This window comes from Neoarius graeffei, chromosome 16 (genome assembly GCF_027579695.1).
Source record: "Neoarius graeffei isolate fNeoGra1 chromosome 16, fNeoGra1.pri, whole genome shotgun sequence".
NCBI lineage: Eukaryota > Metazoa > Chordata > Actinopteri > Siluriformes > Ariidae > Neoarius > Neoarius graeffei.
In genome coordinates, this window is record NC_083584.1 from 14,947,246 (window position 1) to 14,971,581 (window position 24,336).

Genomic DNA, 24,336 nt, shown 5'->3' on the forward strand with positions numbered 1-24,336 from the left:
TGTTCGACACGTGACGCGGAGAGGAGTGGTGCTCCCGTGGGCGAGCCTCAGCGGTAGCTTTGGCTCTACGCTTATGCCGCCGAGCCGTCACCCATTCGCCCCGCTGTAAGGGCTCTAATGCCGGAGTTGGGGGATTGCTAACTCCACCTAGGGCGTCCAGACTTTCCCTAACAGAAACTACACTGTTCTCACGCTCACTAACCTGCTCTAAAGCCTGGACACGCGCTTCTAGCACTGAAATCTTCTCCGTCAGAGAGCTAACTAATCTGCACTTATCACAAGTAAAGCTAATAGAGCTATCGCTAGTGACGGAGGAAGAATGACTAAACATCCTGCACTCAGCACACTGAACAGGCTGAAGGTGTGCCATGATGAAAAGATTCACGTACCTTAAATGAAGATCTGTTGATATTAAAGCAGATCAGATGGCCTCCGCTTGTGGAGGAGAAAAAAAGAAAGCTTCCGGTCTCGGGGTTCTTCCGAAAAAAGAAAGAGAAAAAACCGGAAAAAAAAAAAAAAAACCGGAAAAAGGAAAGCGAAAGTGAAAAGTACAAAAATGAAAGCGACAGTATAATAAAAATGAAGACGATACTGGAAATTTATTTATAGAAAAAAAGTTTAAAAAAAAGTTAAAAAAAAAAAAAGTTAAAAAAAAAAAAAAGTTAAAAAAAAAAAAAGTAACAATTACAAAAAAGTAACAAAAAAGTATATTTTAGATATTTTGTTTGTAACTAATTTATTTTTTTGATACTGTAAAGCGCTTTTGATCATTGTATGTAAATGGTGCTTTATCAGTTATTAAATTATTATTTTGCGCTAGCAGTGGTAGTGCAAATTGTTACTCTCATTCAGGATCTTTCTACTTTATTATTATTATTATTATTATTATTACGGGGCGGCACGGTGGTGTAGTGGTTAGCGCTGTCGCCTCACAGCAAGAAGGTCCGGGTTCGAGCCCCGTGGCCGGCGAGGGCCTTTCTGTGTGGAGTTTGCATGTTCTCCCCGTGTCCGCGTGGGTTTCCTCCAGGTGCTCCGGTTTCCCCCACAGTCCAAAGACATGCAGGTTAGGTTAACTGGTGACTCTAAATTGACCGTAGGTGTGAATGTGAGTGTGAATGGTTGTCTGTGTCTATGTGTCAGCCCTGTGATGACCTGGCGACTTGTCCAGGGTGTACCCCGCCTTTCGCCCGTAGTCAGCTGGGATAGGCTCCAGCTTGCCTGCGACCCTGTAGAACAGGATAAAGCGGCTAGAGATAATGAGATGAGATTAGATTATTATTAAATTTTTAGGATGCTATTTCTCCCTCAGTTTTCAACCACTCATCAAATTTCACATGAAGAATACCTCTGGGCTGAATTACGTTGCTATGACTCTTGGTGCTGATCTGGATCACTGATCCGGAATGATCCATGAAAAACGGGCTTTTTTTCCTCACTAAGCGTCATTCTCTATCTCGTACCATTCCAGATCTATAGGGTACGGTGACCAGACGTCCCGGTTTGTAAGAGCTAATGCAAATCACTGTGACTTTAGTCACAGTCTCTATCTAGTTATTATTATTATTATTATTATTATTATTATTATTATTATTATCCTCAAGTTTTTTTAGGATGCTACTTCTCCATCAGTTTTCAACCAATCATCACCAAATTTCACATGAAGAATACCTCTGGGCTCAATTAAGTTGCTTTGACTTTTGGTGCTGATCAGGATCACTGATCTGGAATGATCCATGAAAAATGGGCTTTTTTCCTCACTAAGTGTCATTCTCTATCTCTTACCGCTCCAGATCTATAGGGTACGGTGACCAGACGTCCCGGCTTGTAAGAGCTAACGCAAATCACTGTGACTTTAGTGACAGTCTCTATCTAGCTATTATTATTATTATTGTAATGATCACGGTTCCTGTAATGTAGTGAAAATCCAGGAACTCATCCAGGAGAGTTTTTGAACTCTTAATTTCCTCATAAGTTTCCCAGAACCACATTTAAAACACATGTGACTTATGACCACTTTGGATTTGGCATCAAAACTAAACATTTCCTTTCCTTCTTCTTCTTCCTTTTTTTTTTTTGGCTAGCTTAAAGATCTGTGTTAATGTTAACATCATTTTTCACACAACTGGGAAACCCATACAGAACAAAACAGCTTTAATGTGCTGTGTGGTTCTCGTCAGTTTTGTTACTGTATGTCATAATGATGTTATTTTACGTCATGACCATGGCTCCTGTAGTGCTGTGAAAATGCAGATGAGGAACTTGTCCAGAACTTATCCAGGAATGAATTTCTCAGGAAAGTTTTTAGTTCTGAAAAAGGTTCCAGTGTCCTATGTGACGTCTGGCAAAAATAACTGGCCAGGTCACCGTTTTAGATTATTAGAGACGACACTGATGATCCCAGGGCAGGCAGTGGGATCACATCAGCACAAAATGGTGGATCGGATATCTGAGGACGAAAAAAGGAGTTCGATCTGATTCTGTGACAAATGGAAAAGATTGGAATTTGAATAATAATAATAATAATAATAATAATAATAATAATAATAATAAATCTGGGAAAATATTTTGTGTGTAACTGGAAATATTTGCATGTAAAGAGTCTTGATTGTTTTTTTTTCAGACTGAATTTTATAATATTTATAGTTTCGAATTTATTATAATTATTATACAGTATTTGCAATCTAATTTAAAAAAAGTTTACCTAAATTAAAAAGTCTTATTTTTAGCTAAATATTTGTTCCTGTATTTTTTAAGTGCTTCAGTTTAAAAAAAAAGTCATTTCAAGATTTAGTAGTTTTTGCACAGAAAAATATCAGATAAGTATCGATATCAGTTATTATTCCATCCACATTCACTGGATATGAGCAATCGTGCACTCTGATTGGCTGCTCTACTACTAGGATATCAGCTCATATACCATGAGTAGAGAAAACAAAATGGCAGAGCATGTCGCTGAACCAACCGAGGATGAAATAAAAACTCTACTCGAAAACAAACCCCCCAAAAATACAAAAACAAGCAACAAAATATGGAATGAAAGTATTTCATGGTAAGAACGTATCTTTTTTATTTTTCAAGAATTATTATAATTATAGGATTTTTCACAAATCGCTACTGTCATTTTGCCAGTTTGTTTACATTCTAAGCGGAAATGGTTTTGTCAGATGTTTTGTATAAAGTTTTTATTGATCGAATTTGCAAAAAATAAACAGAAAATTGCTCTGATTCTCAAAATCCAGTGAATCTGGATAGAATAAAACAGTTATTCCACTCAAGCTTGTTGTACACGGCTTATAGCCAACTTGGTGCTACGTGCCTCGTCGACTACCGGCTCATGTACGACTTGATTTCATAGAATAACTGTTAAATACTCAATGTTTCAGTATCGGTATCAGAAAAGAAAAACTGATATCGTGCCACCTCTAGTAAAAATACAACACAGAGCAGCAATAAAACCTTCTCTTTTTCTTCCTCCCATGCAGTGAAGAGCGAGGATGAGGAAGGTGGCAGCAGCTCCATGGGAGGAAAAGCTGGCGATGACAGTAAAGAGCACAAGAGATCCAAGCGTCCACGCACCATCTTAACCACGCAGCAGCGCCGTGCCTTCAAGGCGTCCTTCGAGGTGTCCTCTAAACCCTGCCGAAAGGTGAGCGACCTGTGGGTGCCATTTCTTTTAAATCATTCATTATATATCAAATAACACAGCTATGGTGTTATGCAGGTAAGAGAGACCTTAGCAGCTGAAACCGGGCTGACTGTCCGAGTCGTCCAGGTCTGGTTCCAAAACCAGAGAGCGAAGGTAAAAGGAAAAATCTTCTCTTTATGGTGATCTATTTAACACAGGCGGTTTCCAGGCGGTTGTTATTTTCCATTTTGTTGTGTGTTCAGATGAAGAAAATCGCTCGCAGGCAGCAGCAACAGCAGCAGCAGCAGGAGCAGGAGCAGATCAGCGGCAGCAGGAGGGGTCCGAGTCGAGGAGGACGACTGAGTAACGACGACAGTGAGGGTGAGACGTCACGTTACTGCACGCTACGTTTCTAACCAAAAATGTGGACTGGTTAAGTGGTTGAGCAAGTTAGCTAACATTACACAGAGACTTTGATGAACTTCGTGTGCCTAAATTTTATTTATGATGGATGGAGCATGTCGGGTGGTGCTGTTAGAGGAAAATAATCAACAACACGGTGCTGTGATGCATCCTCACATGAAGCAGAGTTACTCAGTCTGACCACCCCAAAGTGGATTATTCTCCAATCACAAAGCCATTTATTCCTTTTATATTACAGCAAATTGTATTGTTTTTTTAAAGAACTTATTACTGAATGTTATTTTTTAACCATTTATATTTACATTTATTTAATTCCCTGTGGTAGAACTTACCTGTAAGCTTAAATCATCCATATTCTGGATAGCTACCTATGTGATCCATTTTCACAAACAGTTGCTTGATTATTTTTTGTAAGTTCTTACCGTTGATTGAAAGAACTATTTTTACACAATGAGGGCATAATTGTTTAAATTTTTAGGTATTTAGGGGTTTGTTTTCAGCTAAGTTGTAGCCTATATAGTTTGATTTGCTTTGCTAATGTGGGTGCAATTGGTCTTAAGTGATCATCTCATCTCATCTCATTATCTCTAGCCGCTTTATCCTGTTCTACAGGGTCGCAGGCAAGCTGGAGCCTATCCCAGCTGACTACGGGCGAAAGGCGGGGTACACCCTGGACAAGTCGCCAGGTCATCACAGGGCTGACACATAGACACAGACAACCATTCACACTCACATTCACACCTACGGTCAATTTAGAGTCACCAGTTAACCTAACCTGCATGTTTTTGGACTGTGGGGGAAACCGGAGCACCCGGAGGAAACCCACGCGGACACAGGGAGAACATGCAAACTCCGCACAGAAAGGCCCTCGCCGGCCACGGGGCTCGAACCCGGACCTTCTTGCTGTGAGGCGACAGCGCTAACCACTACACCACCGTGCCGCCCCTTAAGTGATCAGTCTCATTAAATCAGTCTCATTAATAATACCATTAATTTTGGTGTTTAATAATAAATTACCAAACAGCTAAATTATGGTATATTCCAAATTATTATGATCACTACTGATGCAGCAATAATGTATTACTTACCGTATTACATAGACACTACAGCCAATAGCATTCATATACACTTGGGTGAAGGCAATTTGGAGTTCTTTGAGATTGTGTGACTTCAAGAATACAGCAGCAAAACGGACAAGCACAGATTAACAGAATAATTGAATTTATTATAACAACGATACTAAATGGGTAATAGCAGTTGAATACATTCAATATGGTCAGCAGCAATATATAGACAAGGCACAAACAGTGAGGTAGTACACATTCGATGAGCGTGTGTGTGTGTGTGTGTGTGTGTGTGTGTGTGTGTGTGTGCGTGTGTGTGTGTGTGTATGAGAGGGAGAGCGAGAGAGAGAGAGAGAGAGTTTGAGTATGCGCGCGGGAGGTGCACGGACAGAATGTGTGTATGTGTGAGGATGCGCTGTAAAATTTGGAGATGCGTGCGAGGACACGCAAGGTAAATAAATCAGAGATTGGAATGTTATCTAAGGTGTTGGGGGGAAGGGAAAATCACCTCGTGGTTTTCTTGAGACAAAGGAATTCGTCTTGGTTGCTAATTCCACTACCTTTAACATTACCAAATCCACTGAAATCTTGATGAGGTCAAAGTGTGTGTAATAATGAAATTAAGGGGTGTTAGAGAGGATAGAGAAGAGCATGCAACAACCTATCTATTAAAACAACGGAGAGAACAATGTAGAACAACAGTGATTAACTCGACACTCTAAGTGTCTACAGTGTGCACAATTAAACAGTTTCTGAGTTTAAATTCACACTACTTCATAAAGCTAATTCCTTAGACTAGTTTGCCCAAATGCCAGCCTTACTTCCAGTATCTTGCTCCTATGCAGGAATGCAGAGATGTCCCGAAGTTTCGCGGAGTTTTGGGTGCTCGCGGAGGTTCACAGAAGGCTCGTGGGTCGCTCCTGTGAAGGCGCAGAGAAGTCCTTGATCTGAAGCTTCGTCGTTCGTGAGGAAACGTCTCTGACCGATAATGTGCACAGCGATTAAGTCAGAAGGAATCCGGTCGCTTCTAACTTTTAATTAACTGCTTGGGCTGCAGTCGTAATGTCACTTATAATAAACAAATAAACCGGTTGTATCTCAATTGAGTGAGACGACGCAACTTAGGTACTCTTTACCGTGGCCAGTGGTATATACGAAAGCACGCTGAGTCTTCTTTCTTGCAAGGCAGACGTTGTGATTTCAGATGGTCCGATGAATGGGGGTATCTCTATATGTCTGTATGATGCAAAGATCAACAGAGAGAGAGAGAGAGAGAGAGAGAGAGAGTTGACGGTGACCGGGTCACTTATAGAGTTGGGGTGACGTGACATAGGTGATCATGAACGACGTGACGTAGGTCATCGCGGGAGTTAGTTGATGTGATTTGCAGTTCTAGACGGGGACTGTGGCTGTCCCTACACTAATCTTACAGCTGCTTACTTTAGCAAAAGTTGCTAACGAATTAAGAACTATCTCTCTAACATTATGTTAAAGTGGCACGGGGCGATGTATTAAAAAGATGAATAGTACGCTATGGAGCTAGAATAATCCCTATGTACTTGAATCACGCTCTGTATTGTCTGCTGCTTGGGTACGGAAATGGCTGAAGTTTATCCTCATTATAATATTATAACGAGCGAGGTCACAACAAACATGGCGGAACTAGAACCCTCCATCAGGAAAGCTGGTCAGCAATATTTATTCAGCTTGTCTGCCGTGTTTTTTCCGTCTCTTCCGTCTGCTGCTTAGGACTATATTCCTCATGACTTCTTGTTCCAAGTGCCGAGGATGTGAACTGGTGCAAAGTGGCTTGTAATGACATTACAAGCACTGTATGTGGACACGACAGCATCGATCAGTGGAATAAAGATCAAATTTGATGTTTGCTCGGGATGTTGACAGGGAAGCCAAGAATCCCTGTGCTTGTTCAACTACTATTTCAACTTCGTGCTGAAAGTTGTGGCCAGCGAAATTGATAAGGCCTTCCCTGGTGGCTGGGGAATTGATCTTGAATTCAACATACCGCACCTCTGTACTAACAGATAGCAACGATGCCGAGGCAGAACATGTGGAACGGAAGCTGTCAAGTGGATTTTGTATGCAGATGATATTGTTCTTTTCTCTAAATCCGTGTATGATGCCGAAAAAGTTTTGAGCATACTCAGTGAGACCTGTAAGCGTTTTGGGCTGACGATATCCTTCAAGAAAACAAAAACACAGGTGTTCAGTGACCAATCCCTTGCATATTGCTTAGTATGGACGGCCAGACCATCGAGAATGTGAGGGAATTTAGGTATCTTGGGCAGGTTGTAAGCAATACGGAAGATGGGTGTTTCCCCAAACACCGTGTGGCTAGTCTAACAGCGAAGTTTAATGAGTTGAGAATTGTGCTAATAGACTTTAGGGTGTCCATGACCACGAGAAGATCATAGAAGCATGCATTCGTTCATGACTTTATCTACGGCACGCAAGCATGGCTTCTAAGTGAGCATCAAATGGCCAAGCTTGCAGCTTGCTGGGCACAATGTCTGCGTAGTATGGTGAAGGGTGGGTAGTGCCAGAAGGTTTCTGACAAGAAGGATGAAGCATTTCACTTCGTTTACTCGAATGAAGACATCTCGGAAATAATAAAGACTGTGGCCATTAGATATATTATCACCATGCAGTATCTTAAATGGATTGCTCACATGTGCAGAGAAGAAAATATGACTCATGAAAAAGGTCATATTTTCATTGCCTACAAGAAAATTCTACAGAGACCCATGGCTAAAGAAGAAGAAGCCTTTATTTGTCACATACTCAAGCACAGTGAAATTCATCCTCTGCATTTAACCCATCTGAAGCAGTGAACACATGTACACGCACAGTGGGCAGCCATACTACAGCGCCCAGGGAGCAGTAAGGTGTTAGGTACCTTGCTCAAGGGCACATCAGCCCAAGGCCACCCCATGTTAACCTAACCTGCGTGTCTTTGAACTGTGAGGGAAACCGGAGCACCCAGAGGAAACCCACGCAGACACGGAGAACATGAAAACTCCACACAGAAAGGCCCCCCGTCGGCCACTGGGCTCGAACCCAGGATCTTCTTGCTGTGAGGTGACAGTGTTAACCACTACACCACCATGCCGCCCCTGATCAGCAACCTGTTGGGGATCACGACCGAACAGGCAAAGAGGGCCACGCAGTCCGAACTTGAGTTTAGCAGGCTCATTAACACGTTTTGGCCTGCATCCTGGGTGACTACTGTCACTTCAGGAGAACTACACTGTACTGTTTTCTGGTGCATTTTGCCTCTGACAATGTCAGATACTTCCTTAAAATTGTTGTTTTTTTGCCTCAATTTAGGAGTCTTCGATCGATCTAGGCGATTTTGTTTGCCGTAGCTCTGCAGTTGCAACCTTTGGCCTGCGCATGACCTCACGTGACTTTTCCAAACTGGCTGCTGAGCAATGGACTAACACGTGGTTAGGATGCCACACATTAGGAAATAAAATGTATTGAAACAAGATGATGCATACTAGCTTTGAGGATGGGTATCAGCTCAAACAGTTCAGAAACTCAAAAGTCAAAGTCCCTCTCACGCCAGGATCTGGTCTTCCTAGTACTAACCAACATCTTGAGGCATATGGGTGTGGCGCCGATCTCCATTTCCATAGCCCTCGGCCTCTTGCCTCTACAGCTAGGGTGACAGTGAGAGGCGGGTCCTCTGGTAACAGCGAGAGTTTGACTTGCCTACTCGCATCTGTATTGCAGCATAACTTTCCAGATGGTAGTAGGTAGCATTTTTATGATGGTCTTCAGTATGACGCAACCGTGAGTAGACCTCGCGATCTCCCGGTCCAGAGGCGGACACGCTAACCACTAGGCCAAGTCACGGTCAGTTCAGAAAAGGGAGTGAATTAAATGATTCCTGAACCAGCACATTGACCACATCATGTCACATTAAATATTATATTGTGTAAACTATTAGCCAACACTGCTAGAACTCTAGAGTAGGTAACATGAGGCATAACATTACTGTATATAGTTAAAATATTCAGCCAGATTTAGCAAAGCTAGCTAACATTTGGATAACTGTTTACTGCTTTAGGCAAGGTCGCTAGAAAGCTAGCTAACGCTAGGCTTTTATATAGTTACATTTATTAGCCAGGTTTAGGCAAGCTAGCTAAGATGTAGGATATTCCACTGTGTAAACTAGTAGCCAAGTTTGCTAACAAGCGTTAGCACATGGTCTCGGATTTTAGAGCTGGTAGGACAAATTATGGAGATTAATAACAGATTTGTGTATAAATAAATAAATAAATAAATAAATAAATGGATGTGCAGTGTTAGATCCAGAGAGTTAACACTAATAATATCACTGTAAACATGCTGCTTTAGTAGCAGAAATATTGGCAAAGTTAAAGATGAAAACATACTATCAACACACTCTGATGACCTTTTAGTGAATTTTTAAATGAATTTTCCACACTGCGTACACAGGTGATGAAGAAAGGGCTTCATAAGTGTTTCATAAGAAGCTTTGTGTACTATTGTGTCTCCACACAGACGGTTCGAGCAGTCACGGGTTAGAGGGCATGCTCTCATACTCCTCCATGCCCCGACAGCAGCTCCTGGCTCTCGACCCAAACTTGTACGGGGGTGAGCAGTTCCGGCACGGTCTCACACCCCCGCAGCTCGGCCCCGATCAGATGCACCCGTACGGTAAGCACTGAACTCACTCCCAGCACTTATATTAGGCATAGCAGGTGAATTTCCAAATCGCTTGAAACTGGTCTCATTGAATTCAGAACTGAATGCAGAACAACATATTTTTTTTACAGAATTAAAATATGTTTATCTGTTCTTGATATATTACAAATCAAAGATTGAAGAAACGGCATAATTTTTATTAAACGGTCGTGATATTCTGTATGAGGATCACATGGTCCAAAATGGGCCTCATTAACCAATGAGATCAAATGTTTTTTTCTTCATAACTTTTCTATATTTCAAGATATTTACATGGAAATTGGTGGGCACATAGATGGCTGTATACTGAATACAAAGTTTGAAAAATGAGTAAAAAACAAAGTATGCAAATTAGCATTTAATTAGTATTAATTATGCTATTTGGGTAAAACCGTTAAATCAGTACATTCAGTAAAAAAGTAATAAAAGATTAGTATTTCTAATACCCTCTTTGTGCTCTGTAGGATGTTGTAACTTATTTCTCAAAAGTAGGGCCTACTAGTGTTTACACTACCGTTCAAAAGTTTGGGGTCACTTTGAAATGTCCTTATTTTTGAAAGAAAAGCACTGTTCTTTTCAATGAAGATCACGTTAAACTAATCAGAAATCCACTCTATGCATTGCTAATGTGGTAAATGACTATTCTAGCTGCAAATGTCTGTTTTTTGGTGCAATATCGTTGTTTTTTGGCTGCATACCGTTGTCGTGAGATGTCGTCCAATGTATCCATATACTTCTGTTTGCTTGATTTTGCCGACATTGATCTTTATTTTAGAAAACTGACTATATAACTTCATAAATTCGTCCGAGATAATGTAGCCGGTAGTGGCGATGGTCCGTTTTGTTTGCCCTGCAAGATGGCGGCTGGGGGGCGTTCCCCGGAATGCCGTGACGTCAGTGAAAACTATCTATACATTGCTAATGTGGTAAATGACTATTCTAGCTGCAAATGTCTGGTTTTTGGTGCAATATCTCCATAGGTGTATAGAGGCCCATTTCCAGCAACTCTCACTCCAGTGTTCTAATGGTACAATGTGTTTGCTCATTGCCTCAGAAGGCTAATGGATGATTAGAAAACCCTTGTACAATCATGTTAGCACAGCTGAAAACAGTTGAGCTCTTTAGAGAAGCTATAAAACTGACCTTCCTTTGAGCAGATTGAGTTTCTGGAGCATCACATTTGTGGGGTCGATTAAATGCTCAAAATGGCCAGAAAAATGTCTTGACTATATTTTCTATTCATTTTACAACTTATGGTGGGAAAGAAAAGTGTGACTTTTCATGGAAAACACAAAATTGTCTGGGTGACCCCAAACTTTTGAACAGTAGTGTAGATAAAATCCCTCAGCTGATTGGCATGGTGCTGTCTTCTTCACCAGTGTCACTGAGACACTTGAGATGTTCATCATATTTCCATTGACACATTAGCACAGTGCAACACTTGGTCTTGTTTTCACTACTCAAATTTTTTTGCCACATATTTATAGTCTTGATTATATTCTGATTACATATACATACACAGTGGGGTCCAAATGTCTAAGAGCACGGGTGAAAATGCTTCTGTTGGGCATTAATTTCTAATTTAATACCATTTTCATGATATTACTCATGACAATTTGAGTGAAAAGTCGAATCTTTGATATATTTACATGAATTTATCGATGTAGTATTTTTTTGTTTAATGACAGCTGTTTATGTACAACACATTTACGTAAAACCTGGTGATCCATTTTAGATCAAATCCATCAGACCGTCATCTGATTACATGCTTCAATAGAAGAGATTAGACATGAGGAAAATCAGACCTTTTATACAGTATAAAACAGTTAACGTAGTCAGTATCACACATTGGCTTACATTCGAATAGGGATTAGAAATAATTTAGAGTTTTAAATATATTCTTTGTCTTAAATATTTTAAAATTCTCCAATTTTAAATGAAAAAAAAATTTCGGTGTGGTCTCAGACTTTTGGACTCCACTGTATATGCTGATTCTGATCCTGATCCAATGTAACTCAATATTCTGTTAATCCAATTGATATGTAAAACATCAAAGTTCTAACAATAAAAATGGTCCAACTCCAAAAACTCCTGTTTTTCTCTTGTAAATATGTGTGAAGAATACTGTATCTAATGAAGTTTTGGTAGCCTTTCGGGTGTTCAAAGCGTCTTTCTCTTTCAAAATTCTCCCCAAATCTTCCGTATTTAACGAAACAAACCTGGCGGCCATGTTTGTTTACAGATTGTCTCAGTGCTTACTAGCGCAGAAGTTTTACGTCTCCGAAGTGTGACGTCATGTTGTCTTGACAACCATGCAATATCGTAAACCATATTCAACACTCATTCTCCATTGTGTAGAGTGACGTAATACACGTTAGATAAGCGATACGCTAACAATACTGCATGCTATCAAACCAAATGAATGAAACCTGCTAGAAGGGAATAGAACACTTAACAATTATTCTACAAAATCGAGTCGTACATGAGCTGATAGCTGATGAGGCACGTAGCACCGAGATTGAGTGGAATAACTGTCTTATTATAACCACATTCACTGGATTTTGATAAATAGAGCATTTTTATTTTTGTTTTTTGCAAAATCGATAAATAAAAACTTTATACAAAATGTCCGACAAAATCTTTTCCGCTTAGAATGCAAATAAATCGGCGAAATAACAGGAGCAATTTGGGGAAAATGTGATAACAATAATAATAATTCTTGAAAAATAAATAAATAAATAAATGTTATTTACCAGCTGGGAGGTCCGTATGGTGAAATACCGTGACCGAGGTCTTGAAAGTACTGAGCGAGGCCCTCTGGGCCGAGGTCAGTATTCAGGGCCAAGGTCATGGTATTTCACCATATGGACCGACCTTAAGCTGGTAAATAATATATTTATTTTTTTCTTTACTAAATTCTAACAGAAAACGAGAGCGCCCAAAAGGGAAAACCGAGCCGAGCCACCATTTTGAATCCTCATTCACGGCTGTAATGCAAATGGCTTCCTCCTCGGTATACAAGTGCACTTCCATGGCAGGAAAAAAACTACATTTTGCCGCCTATGTAGTCCCCTATTTATACAAAATTGAGTCATTCAGGATTCAGCCATGCTTTTGCTCGGCGTTAGCAAGTTAGGTTTTTAGCTTTCTCCTGAAATGTTTTATTTTATTTCTTCTTCCTCAGGGTAGTAAAACTCGCTTTCGTTGTGAAGACTGTCGTTATCACTATCCATGATGTAAAATTAATGCTATTCTCCTGAGAAATGTGAAAATAAATGTTGACAAAAAATGCTACTATGTTTGTTGTTGTTGTTGTGAACGAGCGAGTCGCCAGAGGTCCGTAACCGGGGTCCGTAACTGGGGTCCGTACCGTAGGATACCGACCCACTCGTCAGCCAATCAGAGTGCAGGATTTGGACCGTGAAAAAAATAAATATATATTATTTACCAGCTGGGAGGTCTGTATGGTGAAATACCATGACCGAGGTCTTGAAAGTACTGAGCAAGGCCCTCTGGGCCGAGATCAGTATTCAGGGCCAAGGTCATGGTATTTCACCATACAGACTAGAGGTCTGCGCGGGTCAGATTTTTCAGTCCCGCTCCCGCCCGCGCCCGCATTGTGCAGTCCCACTCCCGCCCGCGCCCGCAAAGAATTATGATTTTCAGTCCCGCTCCCGCCCGCGCCCACAAAAAAATTATGATTTTCAGTCCCGCTCCCGCCCGCGCCTGCCATATTTTGTCCCGCTTGCGCCCGCAAATCCCACATGATGCAGACGTTCGCGTTATTTCTCAGGAAAGTTCTTGTCTTGACACAGCGTGATGGTGCCCCGCCCCCTACTTTGAGTGGATTTGAGCATAAATATCTACAGCTCACGTTTGTTATTGTTTACCTTGTTTCTGAATTCAGCATGTAGTATCTCTAATAATAACAATTAGTGCTGTTAAACGATTAAAATATTTAATCGCAAATAGCACATTTTTATCACATGAAAAACCATTGCAATTCTCTGATCAGCATAAAAAAGTGAATGGGCTTGCTTTGTACCAATGTTTTTTTTTATTTTTATTGCAAAGCAGAGCTAGTAAAAGAAGTGAATTGATTTACTGCGTGCGTTAGTCTACAACTTTAATCAGAGAGACATGTTACACAGTGACAGTAGGCTTGACTCAATGCTATCCCAGAAATCCTTCCTGTAATATGCAAATTTGGCCGCCTCTGATTGGACAGCCAAATTTGCATATTACAGGAAGGATTTCTGGGATAGCATTGAGTCAAGCCTACTGTCACTGTGTAACATGTCTCTCTGATTAAAGTTGTAGACTAACGCAACAAGTAAATCAATTCACTCATGGTTCTCTTGCTAGCTGGGTGTGAACTGCGAGTCATTAGAGTGAATAAAGAATTTCCCCTTAGGATGATCAATGGTAAGTTTAAGATGCCATTTCTCACTCAATCTGGCAATCTGACTCTCTGCAAATTTAGGCATCTTAAAATGTTTTTATTAATGCCAAGTAAAATATCTAGCACAAATTATATATGATAGACATAAATTAATAATTTATAAATTTTATTTCAAGCACGTTTTTAGTTAGCAGGACTGCAGCTTATCACCGCTCCCACCCGCGCCGCATATGTGCACTCCTGCTCCCACCCGCGCCGCATATGTGCACTCCCGCTCCCACCCGCGCCGCATATGTGCACTCCCGCTCCTGCCCGCGCGCGCATATGTGCACTTCCGGTCCCGCCGGCGCCCACAATGAGCTTTCAAAATTTGTCCCGCGCCGCACTGCTTTGTGGCGGGTCCCGCGAGTCCCGCGGGACTCCTGCGGGAGTGCAGGGCTCTAATACAGACCGACCTTAAGCTGTTAATTAATATATTTTTTTCTTTACCAAATTCTAACAGAAAACGAGAGCGCCTGAAAGGGAAAACCGAGGCGCCATTTTGAATCCTCATTCACGGCTGTAATGCAAATTGCTTCCTCCTCGGTATGCAAGTGCACTTCCATGGCAGGAAAAAAAACCTACATTTTGCCGCCTATGTAGTCCCCTATTTATACAAAATTGAGTCATTCAGGATTCAGCCATGTTTTTGCTCGGCGTTAGCAACAGTTACAGGTTTTTAGCTTTCTCCTGAAATGTTTTCTTTTATTTCTTCTTCCTCAGGGTAGTAAAACTCGCTTTCGCTGTGAACACAGTCGTTATCGCGATCCATGCTGTAAAATTAATACTATTCTCCTGAGAAATGCTGACAAAAATTTATAAGATTTTTGATAATTTTATAAATAAATCTTATTAAAAAAAGATAAATGTTGACAAAAAATGCTACTATGTTTGTTGTTGTGAAAAAATAAATACATGTACGTTCTTATCATCAAATACTTTTATTCCATATCTTGTTGCTTTTTTTTTTTTTTTTTGCATTTTTTGGGGTTTTGTTTTCGAGTAGATTTTTATTTCATCCTCGGTTGGTTCAGTAACACGCTCCACCATTTTCTTCTTCTTCTTCTTCTTCTTTAGGGTTTTTTTTTGTGGTTGGCAAACCAACTTAAAGGTGCATTACCGCCACCGACTGGGCTGGAGTGTGGAACAAGAGATATTGCGGGAAAAAAAACTATATTATTTTAGCTATTTCTGTTTCTTTTAAATGCTTGATAACAAAGTGATATATCTGGCTTGATGTGTGTCGCCATTTCGTTTTTCTCTACTCACGGTATATGAGCTGATAGCCTAGTAGTAGAGTAGCCAATCAGAGCACGCAATATCCAGTGAATGTGGATAGAATACATGTTATTATTCCATGCAAAAAGTGTCCTGGATATATAATAATTCCAAATATTTCACTCTGATGATGTCACTCCCAGTGTTTTCCCACATTTTTCTTAAAATGTGTTCGAACAGTTTGTTCAACAGTGACAAATGGAAACAAATGGACAAACTGTGTGGAAACGTTTCACGGTTTTTCCAAAAGTCATTGCTGTATCATCGGTCATTACTCGGCTATATAATTAGTATACTGACTTTACTGAGAATGTAATGTTATGTTTTGGGTTTTTTTTATTATTATTTACTGCATTTTGACCCAGATTCAAACTACTGTACAGTAAACTGACATTCTCTTACAGTCAGAATTAATTATTGAAGAAATATTTCAAAGAGATCAGTTCTAGGGGGTTGGGGGGTGTACATACTTATATTGTGCAGCTGATGAATAAATTTGACTTTTCTTGCTCGCAGACTCAGAGACCGTTTTTCACGACTTGGACAGCGATGGAAGCCTGGGTCACCTCGGCGATTGTCTCTTGGCGACGGCTGAGGGAGGGGTGCTGGCAGGACGCGTGGGAAATCCGATTGACCGCCTGTATTCGATGCAAAACTCCTACTTCACCTCGTGACCCCTCTTCACCTCTGACCCCAGACTAACTCCACGGCAATCCACAAGAGAAGCAGCAAACAAACAGACAAAGCCTCGCTCAAAGCCCAGCATGTTTGCCCAACTAAGCCTGCAGGATCTCATCCCGCAGTCACACATGAGTTTACGTCACTCACCGTCCTGTAGGAATACCATTAGATCATGATTTCAATAGTAAACAGGAAGTGATGCGTTTTAGGGTTCGACTAGGAATATGATCATTGTAGCCTCAATCAATATTAATAAACCAACAAACACACACATTTACATCATAGGCATGTTGTATATTCGATTAGGCAGCTGATCAGCAACATTTTACCTCATCATCCGTCTCAAATAGTGTGATAGATTTCATTCACAAATACATCATATATTAAAAAAAGGGAAAACAACACACACACACACACACACACACACACACACACACACAGAAGATAAATCTTGCATAGGAAGCCTTTCATCCATATCATCAAATTAGAACCCACATCACATTTACAGTTGTGTGCAAAAGTTTGTGCACCCTCATGCCCCAAATGGAGGAAAAAAAAAATCATACACAGCAACAAGACAAGTTATTCTATGGATGGTCCAATCTTGTATCTTAAGATATGAATATATTTACTTTTTGTAGATTATTTGTCAAATATTGGTGGGATGATATCAGATAAACTGTACACCATTTTGCCATGCAGTTTCCTTTAAAGTTACACTGCCTTTCAGATTTTTCAAGTATAGGTCATAAAAAGAATTTTCCCCGACACCTAATTATTTTTGTTCAGTGGACCGAAAGCTACTGAATTTGAATCACAGACTTCCAATTTTATTTGTTTTTTTTTTTAAATAGAACAATTCATGAATTTAAGGCCATGTGACCCTAAATTCTCCGCTATTTTTTCCTGCTTCACCATGACCCAATACAAGCTACTACCGTATGTCATGCATCACGTGGTGGGCTTTCCCCGTTCGCACAAGGCATTGTGGGATACAAATTTGAAACAGGAGAGAAAAATGGAGGACGTGAGTGCGCGAATGAAATGTGAAAGACTGACTCCAGTAACGGAAAGAAAGTGAGAAGAAAAGCCGTTATGTTATATATGAAGGAAAGGAAACGCAGGACCAAACTAATAAATATCGGCGCTCAGCGAGCACCTCGGTGTGATCAGCTGTTTGTTTAGCGACAGAATGATGGAACTGTCAGTGCACGCTCAAAGGTAAACCTGCACATGCGCGCACACACACACACACGGACTTCCTCTGTCTGCCTGACTGCGCAAAGCGAGCGATTTCATGCACATTACTTTTTGCTCGGGAATCCCTTCAAATTAAATAACTTCCCAGCCACAGAATGGCCTGATATTTTGTGAGATATTACAGAAATAAACATACATCACAATGACCACATTTCAGAGGGAACTAAATTTCACCGATTTTATGAAGTCGAAAGGCCGTCTAGCTTTAACAGTCTACAAAAAAGGAGATGCCACACCCACTTTACCAACCTCAGAGCAATCTGAGAGCAATTTGCTATGTCAAACACTGTTGTTGCAAAAGTATAAGGATTATTTTCAGTAATTAAAGAGGTAGGACGCTGCACACTTATCTGTCCTGTTTTATCTCACTTTTTTTTCCCCACCCCTAAGCCATGGGGGTACAAACTTCTGCACTCAACCTTTATTTATTTTTTTTTTAAGGAAAAACAACAAATCAGACCCAAAGAGAAGTGTTTTCTGATTTCTCGGAATGAATGTCATTTAAATTTTTTTTTTGAGTAAATTTACTTAGATTACATTTCCACATTCTACACGTTTGTTCTCGCTGTAATCCTCACGTGATTACGCTTTAATGACTCGGCCTTTGATGATGTAATTTAGGAGTATTAGGGACGGGAAAGACTAAACCGAGCAGCACTCTGGAGTCTTAAGGAGTCTCAGTAGGGTTCAGAGAGCAAAGGGAAAGGGTGCATACCAGAGTGATTAAGGCGAGGCCGACACAAATCCGCCCGGTGATACAGGGTCAGGTGGACTTGCGTGGGATTAAATCATTAAATACTGGAATTTTTTGCCATCTATAACAAGTACGCTGCCAGTCAGGAGGTTCTGGACGCACTGTGTGAGCAGTTTCTGGTGAAATGGGTTGAAGATAAATACAGAATTATTCATGTGAGTTAGAAATATAATGAACTGAGAAATGTGTGTGAATTTTTACAATTTTATTTTTTTCTTTAAATTTTTTTCAGTCTCGATCACACGAAAGAGGAAGTTGTAGAAGTCAGGATGTAAAATGCTGACGTTTTATAATACTGAACTATTTCATCAAATAAGAGCTGCGTTAGTAAAGCACTTCATTCAGGAACAGAAGTTTAGGAATAATCATCATCATCATCACGCTTGTTTCATTTTGAGTCTTCAATCTGAAAATGAAACGATGAATCCCAAAGTGTTTGTGAAAAATTACGAAACTTAATTTTTTCAGATTTATCTGAAATATCTCATCGATAATAATGGATAAACTGTAATAAAAATTAAATATTTAAAAAAACAACATAATGTTCAAAAACTTGACTGGCGGTGTATGTGAACTTTTCTCTCCTCCTCTCTTCTCTCCTCCTCTCCTCTCCTCTCTTCTCTCCTCCTCTCTTCTCTCCTCCTCTCCTCTCTCCTCCTCTCTTCTCTTTTCTCTCCTCCTCTCTTCCCTCCTCCTCTCCTCTCTCCTCCTCTCTTCTCCCCTCCTCTCCTCTCTCCTCCTCTCTTCTCTTTTCTCTCCTCCTCTCCTCTCCCCTCCTCTCTTCTCTCCTCCTCTCCTCTCTCCTCCTCTCTTCTCTTTTCTCCTCCCTTCTCTTTTCTCCTCCTCTCTTCTCTTTTCTCCTCCTCTCTCCTCCTCTCTTCTCTTCTCTCCTCCTCTCTTCTCTGCACTCCTCTCTTCTCTTCTCTCCTCTGCTTTTCTCTCCTCTTTCCTCCTCCTCTCTTCTGTCCTCCTCTTTTCTTTTTTCTCCTCTCTCCTCTTCACTCCTCTCTTCTCTTTTCTCCTCTCTCCTCCTCTCTTCTGTCCTCCTCTCTTCTTTTTCTCCTCTCTCCTCTTCACTCCTCTCTTCTCTTTTCTCCTCTTCTCTTCTCTCCTCCTCTCTTCTCTTCTCCACTCTTCTCTCCTCTCTTCTTCTCTCCTCTCTCCTCCTCTCTTTTCTAATTTCTCCTCTTCTCTATTCTTCTCTTGTCTCCTAATCTTCTCCTCTCTTCTCCTGTCCTTTCTTCTGTCCCCCCTCACCCTCTCCCCTCTTCTCTGTCATTTTCTCCCTTGTGAAAACACTTTTATTTCCATCACTTCATCTCATATAGTTTCTTCTCTTTCTGTCTCTCACTTTTTCTCGACATTTTCCTGGATTCCTCTTGTACTTTACTTTCCCTGTCTTTCCTTATTTTTTCATCCTTTTCTCGCTCTCAGTAACCTGCCCATAGGTACTGTATCTTTCATTCTCCCTCCAGGTTCATCGTGATGATCATCGTGTTTCTGTCCCACTCTTCTCCACTGAGCTTCAGGAGAAATCTTGAAATAAATCAGTGGAATATTAATAATGCGATCATTTCAAGTTGCGGCACAGGGTACTTTTGATGTTTCCGCCTAAAGAAACAGTGCTAAATGTTTGTTTGTTTAAAATAAAAGCCACCCTTTGTTCAGGTTTCTGAAGGAACTGGTCTCAGATGGAAGTGAAATGCTTTAAGGAGGGATTGTGGGTGTTTGTTCAATTCTCCTGTGTGAGGTTTAACGCTGGAGTTGATCAGGGTCATCACACTGCCAACAGGGTCTCGCGTTTACAGGGTAGAGGTACATTATTCCAGCATCCGCATCATCTTTACTACTAGTGTTTAAAAGTAATGGCGCCCCAGTGTTTGGGGGCCTGTGATGCTAAATGTTCTTGTGCTCTAATATACTGCGCTTAACGTGTTCGTATCATGACTAATATGGTTGCGAGTAGCGCTACTGTCTCTCTTCGTTCCTCTGTATGATACTGCTGGATATTCTGTTGCTTTCTCCTGCATGACAGTGTGTATACGTGAGATGTTTCTTATTTAAAAAAAGATTTTATGACATGTACAGAGCATTTATTATTATTATTATTATTATTATTGTTTCAACCCTCTGGACTGTGGATGTGATATGAAGCAGATGGAGCCGCCGAAAGCTGTGATTGGATCTGACACCAGGGATATTAAAGCCACTGTGCTTTGTGATCCGGGACTCAATCAGAGTAACTGCTGAAACGCCAGAGAATCGACGGCACTACTCTTTAATTTTATCGATTTTTTTTTTCTGTTCTGTGATCTGTTCAAGTAGTTCCTGTGTATTGTGTTTTTGCCTTTACAATATAATCAGTGGTTTCGCTGTTGATATGATCACGTCTCTTTAATTACCGTCTTCTTCCAAGCATATTCTGCCAGGAGCTGCAGAACTATTGGCACCCTTTAGGACAAAATAATTGTACAAACATGACACACTACACTTTTTTCTTTCTTTTTTTTAAAAAAAGAAAACTAAAAGAACAACTTTTCTTGACTGGAAACAAATGTAGCACAAATGATTTGATCTGAACGATGACGTAGTAGGGCCAGTGTAAAAAAAAGATGGAGCTGAGGTGAGGGGTAATCTTCTGAGGGAAAAAAAAAACAAAAACAGAATTTCTGAGATTTAAAAGTCTCAAATTTAGAGAAAAATTATTTGGAAAAGTAGTGGGTTTTTTTGTTCAATAGAGGAAGAAAGACTGCATTTCCTATAACTCTCAGCTCAGCCGTTTCAAAGGAACCAGATCGCTTCACTTTACAAGTTTGGATCAACATCATCACACCACAGACACCAGGGCTGAGCCGAGAGTTACAGGAAACACACTCTTTTCTCTTCAATCACACAATTTAAAAGAATAAAAGCACTAAGAGATTTTTAACTGCATTGCCCAGAATACACTGCAGCCAGGAAACTGAGAAACACATGATTGATTATTGGGCTTCCTGGATGTAACAGGAAATTAATATAGAAAGCGCACAGGTTTGTCCTGTTTTTGTCTGAGCTGTTTATAAACAGGCGGCATGGTGGTGGAATGGTTAGCACTGTCGCCTCACAGCATGAAGGTTCTGGGTTCGAGTCCAGCGGCTGACTGTGTGGAGTTTCCATGTTCTCCCCTCGTCTGCGTGGATTTCCTCTAGGTGGTCCGGTTTCCCCCAAAGACATGCAGGTTAGGTTAATTGGTGGCTCTAAATTGACCGTGAGCGTGAATGGTTGTTTGTCTCTATGTGTCAGCCTAGTCTGGCTAACGCGACTTCAAAGCTCTGCGAGCATTTGGTCTGGCAAAGATATTAAGCCCAACCGTTTCCCAAAGGCGTGGTTGACCCGCCTCCATGAAATGCCTCAGTTTGCTACTGGTCGAAGCCAGAAAAGGCTGTGACGAAACTTAAACCAATCACATCACTCTTTCCTCTGACGTATGTGATGCGACGGAAACTGCTTGAGTAACAGGAAGAAGATAAATACCTCCAGGGCTGCTCTTTGCTCCATTTTCAATGAGAACTTCCCGTTGAATGCTTTCAATACAGCATCTACCGCTGTGTCAAAGGCTTGCCGCTGCTCCATGTTCGTAATGTTTCTAGTGAATGAAGTGCTTCCGGCATAGATTCTGTAAACAATCTATGGCTTTCGGTCGCAGTTCTACTACGTCACTGCCTTGAACACGCCTCTACCCAGGGCCGTTGGAGATGCTCAAAGTTGATTGGCTCCCGATTTTTCGGGAGCTTGGAAGAGCTGGAGATAGCTTGCCTTGCCAGACTAAGCTCGCAACAGGCCCTCGTGTTGTGTCACACTTAGGATGGGCGGGCTCAGGCTAGTGTCAGCCCTGCGATGACCTGGCGACTTGTCCAGGGTGTACCCTGCCTCTCGCCCATAGTCAGCTGGGATAGGCTCCAGCTTGCCTGTGACCCTGTACAGGATAAGCGGCTATGGATAATAGATGGATGTTTATAAATGTATAATTATTGCGTAAGAGCAGCTTCCTATTACTTTCAGTGTGTGGATTCTTCTCATCTGCCCAAATCACTGTTACTCTGAGACGGCTGAGCTGAGAGTCATAGGAAATGCAGTCTTTCTTCCTCTATTAAACAATATTTATCGACATTCACTGGATATGAGCAATCGTATGCTCTGATTGGCTACTCTACTACTAGGCTATCAGCTCATATACCGTGAGTAGAGAAAAACAAAATGGCGGCGCGCATCAAGTCAGATATACATCACTTTGTAATCAAGTATTTAAAAGAAACAGAAATAGAGAAAAGAATATAGTTTTTCCCGCAATATTTCCTGTTCCACACTCCAGCCCAGTCGGTGGCAGTAATGCACCTTTAAGTTGATTTGCCAACTGCCAAAAATCCCCAAAGAAGAAGAAAATGGCGGAGTGTGTTACTGAACCAACCGAGGATGAAATAAAAACTCTACTCGAAAACAAAAACCCCAAAAATAAAAAAATAAAAAGCAAAAAAATATGGAATAAAAGTATTTGATGGTAAGAACGTCTTTTTTTATTTTTCAAGAATTATTATTATAGCATTTTTCACAAATTGCTCCTGTCATTTCGCCGGTTTGTTTACACTCTAAGCGGAAATGATTTTGTCAGACGTTTTGAAAAAATAAAGTTTTTATTTACCAAATTTGCAAAAAATAAAAATAAAAATGCTCCGTTTATCAAAATCCAGTGAATGTGGATAGAATAAAACAGTTATTCCACTCAATCTCGTCGTACACGGATTATAGCCGTCTCGGTGCTACGCACCTCATTGGCTATCAGCTCATGTACGACATGTATTTGTGGAATAACTGTTAAATATATATAGAGAGGATATTACATGGTGGCACGAAGATATGAAATTTATCTTAGTGGTGAATGTATATTTCACAAGTGATCAACAAGTGAAATATTTTCAACACGAGATGATAAACTTCATATCTTCGCACCAACGTGTAATGTTCTTTATATTATATGGACACATCCACACACACAAAAAAAATGCAAGATCATCAAAATAATTTTAATTTTTACCAGTTCACCATTTTGACGTGTGTCTAGTCAGCGGGAAAACACTGGGAGTGACGTCGTCGGAGTGAAATATGTCACTCAGAGCCCTGATGTATTTCGTATGAAAAATGCAAGTTTTTCAACACGAGAAGATAAACTTCATGTCTTCAAGCCAATCTGTGATTTTTCTTTTTATTATATTGACGCATTCACGAACAAAAAGTACCCAAATTTATCAAAACAATTCATCAATTTCCTCACGAGTGACAGATAGAGATTTATGTCCCGGTTTTGGTTCTCCATTTATGTCCCAGATGGAGCTTGGATGAAAAATATAGGTGGTGTGTTTCCCAGTAAAACACTCGCGTGCATACATTTTCTCCTACATTTCCCAGAATGCACTACAGCTAGGAAGCATGAGGGTTTTTTTCTTGTAAATTTGTGACTTTATAATCTCATCTCATCTCATTATCTCTAGCCGCTTTATCCTGTTCTACAGGGTCGCAGGCAAGCTGGAGCCTATCCCAGCTGACTACGGGCGAAAGGCGGGGTACACCCTGGACAAGTCGCCAGGTCATCACAGGGCTGACACATAGACACAGACAACCATTCACACTCACATTCACACCTACGGTCAATTTAGAGTCACCAGTTAACCTAACCTGCATGTCTTTGGACTGTGGGGGAAACCGGAGCACCCGGAGGAAACCCACGCGGACACGGGGAGAACATGCAAACTCCGCACAGAAAGGCCCTCACCGGCCACAGGGCTCGAACCCAGGACCTTCTTGCTGTGAGGCGACAGCGCTAACCTCTACACCACCGTGCCACCTGTGACTTTATAATCTTAGAGAATATCCGAGTCCCCCCCGCCCGCCCACCAGCTCCTACAATAGCCCTTATACCCCGTTGTAGATCTGGGATTATTGTCAGATAAAAAATAAATAACTGTACAGACATTACAGAAATTTTGAGAAACTAAAATTATTGGCACCCCTTCAGAACTTTAAATCAGTACGAATTCTTGAATCT

The 24,336-nt window shown here is 40.8% G+C and overlaps 1 protein-coding gene across 1 annotated transcript in view; it reads left to right on the forward strand.

Moving 5' to 3' along the window:
- lmx1al (LIM homeobox transcription factor 1, alpha-like) overlaps positions 1-16,236 on the forward strand; it is a 104,753-nt gene extending 88,517 nt beyond the window's left edge. Inside the window, exons 5-9 of the mRNA XM_060942545.1 lie at positions 3,483-3,646; positions 3,722-3,799; positions 3,889-4,006; positions 9,661-9,816; positions 16,079-16,236. Coding sequence (XP_060798528.1) covers positions 3,483-3,646; positions 3,722-3,799; positions 3,889-4,006; positions 9,661-9,816; positions 16,079-16,236 — 674 coding nt within the window. The remainder of the gene's footprint in view (positions 1-3,482; positions 3,647-3,721; positions 3,800-3,888; positions 4,007-9,660; positions 9,817-16,078) is intronic.
- The last annotated feature ends 8,100 nt before the right edge of the window (positions 16,237-24,336 follow it).